The following is a 3,296-nucleotide window of genomic DNA, read 5'->3' on the forward strand; positions in this document are numbered from 1 at the left end:
GTAGCCAAAGCCACGGCCATAGCCGAGGCCGTAGCCAAAGCCGCCGGAGATGGGCTGTCCCTGGACGTTGAGCTCCGTGCCCAGGGCAGCCCCTGCGGTGGATCCAACGAAGGAGCTCTGGGGGAAGGAGGTCATGATGGGCCCTGGGAAGGTGACGCGGACGGGGGAGGGCTGGATGAGGACGGTGGAGTCCTGGCACTGCCTGACACAGGGCTCGTTGCAGCTGTTGGCCAGCGGGGTGGGTCCGCAGGGGTTGCAGAGGTTGTTGCAGGCCATGGGTGTGGTGTGGAGGGGCCCTGGGAGGGCAGGCAAGAGAAGAGAAGAGAATTTGAGAGCAGAGAGGGGTCTGAGGCAGCGCAGGGCGGTGGGGGTGCTCGGGGCGGTGTTGCAGGAGGGCTGGGCAGTGGGGAGGCTGGTGTGGGGCTGTGGGGAGGCGTGAGGGCTGCTGAGGCTGGGGCGGAGCGTGCTGGGAGAGAGGGGCCAGGGGGGCGGTGTGTGAGGAGCAGGAGGGGGTTGTGAGGGGCTGGAGGCTCACCTGGTTGTGGGCAGAGAAGGCAGGAGAAGGCGTCAGGAGAAGCGTGGGAGGGAGAGAGGCGCTGGGCCGGCTTTTATGCTGCTCCCGCAGGGGCGGCACAGCCTTGGCCCAGCACTGTCAGCTGGCGGCACCTTTGAGGAGTTGGGTTTTGGGAGGGTTGGCTTGTTGGATGTGTGTCAGGGAGGGCTGAAGAAACAACCAGAGCCCAGGAGAGGTGTGATGTCATCAGTGAGGTGATTTTGTGGCCCTCGTGTGCTGTGGTTTGTGGATGTGTTGTGGATTGTGGATCCTCTTGTTCTGTGTGACTGGATGTCCATCAGTCATTGTGTTGCACCCAGGAATGCTGAGGGAACCATTTGATGTCCCAGGGACACCACTCTCTATCAGCTTGCCAAGGTCATTGCTCTTGGGAGTGCTTCCTGATGGATGAAGGAGAGCTCCTGCCCTTGTCTCTTGAATGGGGTCAAGAGAGAGGATCTGGAAAACCAGAGGCTGCTCAGGCTGAACTTGTTCCTTTGTTATGTTCAATTTGGATTTCTCATATTTACAGAACAATGTTGTCTTTCATTTAAACTGTATTTCGTGGCCTGATTAAGAAATACACTAAACAAAGACCCAACTGGGCTCGATCCCTTTTTGCCCAGGCTGGTCTGGGATTTCCATTCCCTTTTTCCACATTCAAGCCATGAGATTCCATAACTTGTAACCTGTCAGTCTCAGCCTTGTGTTGCTGTGACCAAAAGCCACGAATTCCTGGCACAGAGCTGGTGTGCTCCTGTCTCCTTTTCTGTCCTGGTGCAGACATTCCTTTGTGGAACTCTGTGATCCCATGTCCTGCCCTTGAGGTTGTATCCATGTGACCTTGGTGGCAGCTTTTAGATGAGTGTTGTGGTTTGTGGGTGCTTTGTGCTGACTGGGCCCCCCCTTTTTCTGTGTGCTGGATGTCCATCAGTCAATGTGTTGTACCCAGGAATGCTGAGGGAGCTGGGTGATGTCCTGGGGAAGCCATTCTGCAGCAGCTTGGAAAGGTCATAGTGCCTGGGATTGCTTCCTGATGGATGAAAGAGAGTTCATGCCCTCATGTCGAATGAGATCAAGAGAGAGGATCTGGAAAACTAGAGGCTGGTCAAGCTGAATGTCTTTCCATTGTTCTGATCTGTTTGGACTTCCCAAATTTAAAGGACAAATGAACTCTGCCACTCCAACTCTACTTCTTGACCTGATTAAGAAATCCGTTAAATAAAGAAGAAACTGAGCTCCATCTTTTTTGCCCCGGCTGGTCTCTGACGCCAATTGCCCCATTCAGCATTCAAGCCATGAGGTTTCATAACTTTTAACCTGTAACATCCTGTACCTGTGAGCAACAAACTGTAATTGCTTGTGTACAGTTGCCAAGCTGCTCCGTTCTCTTCTGTAATGGTGGGGGCATTCCTTTGTGGAATTCTGTGATTCCATGTCCTGCCCTTGAGGCCGTGTCCATCTGACCTTGGCAGCAGCTTTGAACTGTGAGGATTAGAGGGCAAAGGCTGGAGATGATGGTGCGTGTCAGGCAGGGCTGAAGATGTGAGCAAAGCTTTGGAGAGGTGGGGTGTGATGAGTGAGGTCCCCCCGTGTCCCTGGTGTGCTGTGGTTTGGGGGTGTGTTGTGAGGAGGGGCCCCAAAGCATCCCAGCCCTGTCAGGCTGCTCTGGACCTTTTCAGCTCTACCGGACATGCAGAGCTGCCCCTTCCATGGCATTCATTCCCTTCCCTCCTTGCTTCCATCTCTCCCAGCCTGTCTCTATGTCTGGCCTTTCCCGTTGGGATTGGGAAAGCAATCCCTGTGATTCCAGGAGGCCTCCCGTGCTCCCCAAAGTCTCCTGTTGGTTTCTCTGTAGCGCTGGTCTGAGCTGGGCCCAGCAAGGTGCCACTGTGGGGTCCCAGTGCTGGGCTCTGCTGGGACACATGGGAAGGGAAAGTGGTGAAGGATGAGGGGAAGAAGACACATGAGGAGCAGTGGCAGGAACAGGGGATGTTTAATATTCAGAAAGAGAGGGGTGACCTGGTTGCTCTCTGGAGTTCCCTGAATGGGGCTCAGAACAAGGAGAGTGTCAGTGTGGTCTCCCTGCTCCCAAGCCATGGGAGGAGAGGAAAAGGCTCAACTTGCCCCAGGGGAGGTTCAGTTGCCTATGTGGGAAAATTCCTTCCTGGGAAGGGTTGTCAATTCCTGGCACAGGCTGCCCAGGGCAGTGGTGGAGTCCCCATCCCTGGAGGGCTGTAAAAGCCGTGTAGATGTGGCACTTGGGGACATGGGTGAAGTGGTGGCTTTGGCTGTGCTGGGGGAATGGTTGGACTCAGAGATCTTTTGCATGTGGATCATAGAATCATAGGGTCTACAGAATTGGAAGGGACCCATGAGGATGATGGAGTGCAATTCCCAGCCCTGCACAGGACCCCTCCAGAATCCCAGCATGAGCCTGAGAACATTTTCCAAAAGCTTCTTGATCTCAACCAGGCTTGGTGCTGTGCCCAGTGCCCTGGGGAGCCTGTTGCAGTGCTCAATCAGCCTCTGGGTGAAAACCTTTCTGCTGATGTCCAACCTAACCCTGCCCTGACTCAGCTCCAGCCGTTTCCTGGAGTGCTGTCCCTGGTCAGGAGAGTGAAGAGATGGGTCCCTGCCCCTCCACTGCCTGTCCAGAGTGAAACCAGAAGGAATTCCTTTGGCAAGGAAGGCAAGGATTTACAGTGTGAGGGTGTCCACAGATGGTGGTGGGGTCTCTGTC

At 55.0% G+C, this 3,296-nt stretch overlaps 1 protein-coding gene across 1 annotated transcript; it reads right to left on the reverse strand.

Annotated features, from left to right (window-relative positions):
• Window positions 1–6: 6 nt before the first annotated feature.
• Window positions 7–704, reverse strand: LOC113979996 (feather keratin 2-like; the record flags this gene model as incomplete). The annotated part of the gene is made up of 2 exons (XM_027707272.1): window positions 536–704; window positions 7–296 (listed from the first exon to the last, which is right to left on the reverse strand). A coding segment is annotated over exon 2 (270 nt), but the record flags the coding sequence as incomplete, so codon positions are not given.
• Window positions 705–3,296: the final 2,592 nt, after the last annotated feature.

Source organism: Neopelma chrysocephalum, unplaced genomic scaffold (genome assembly GCF_003984885.1).
Source record: "Neopelma chrysocephalum unplaced genomic scaffold, ASM398488v2 Primary Assembly neopelma1_91519, whole genome shotgun sequence".
In the NCBI taxonomy this organism is placed as follows: Eukaryota; Metazoa; Chordata; class Aves; order Passeriformes; family Pipridae; genus Neopelma; species Neopelma chrysocephalum.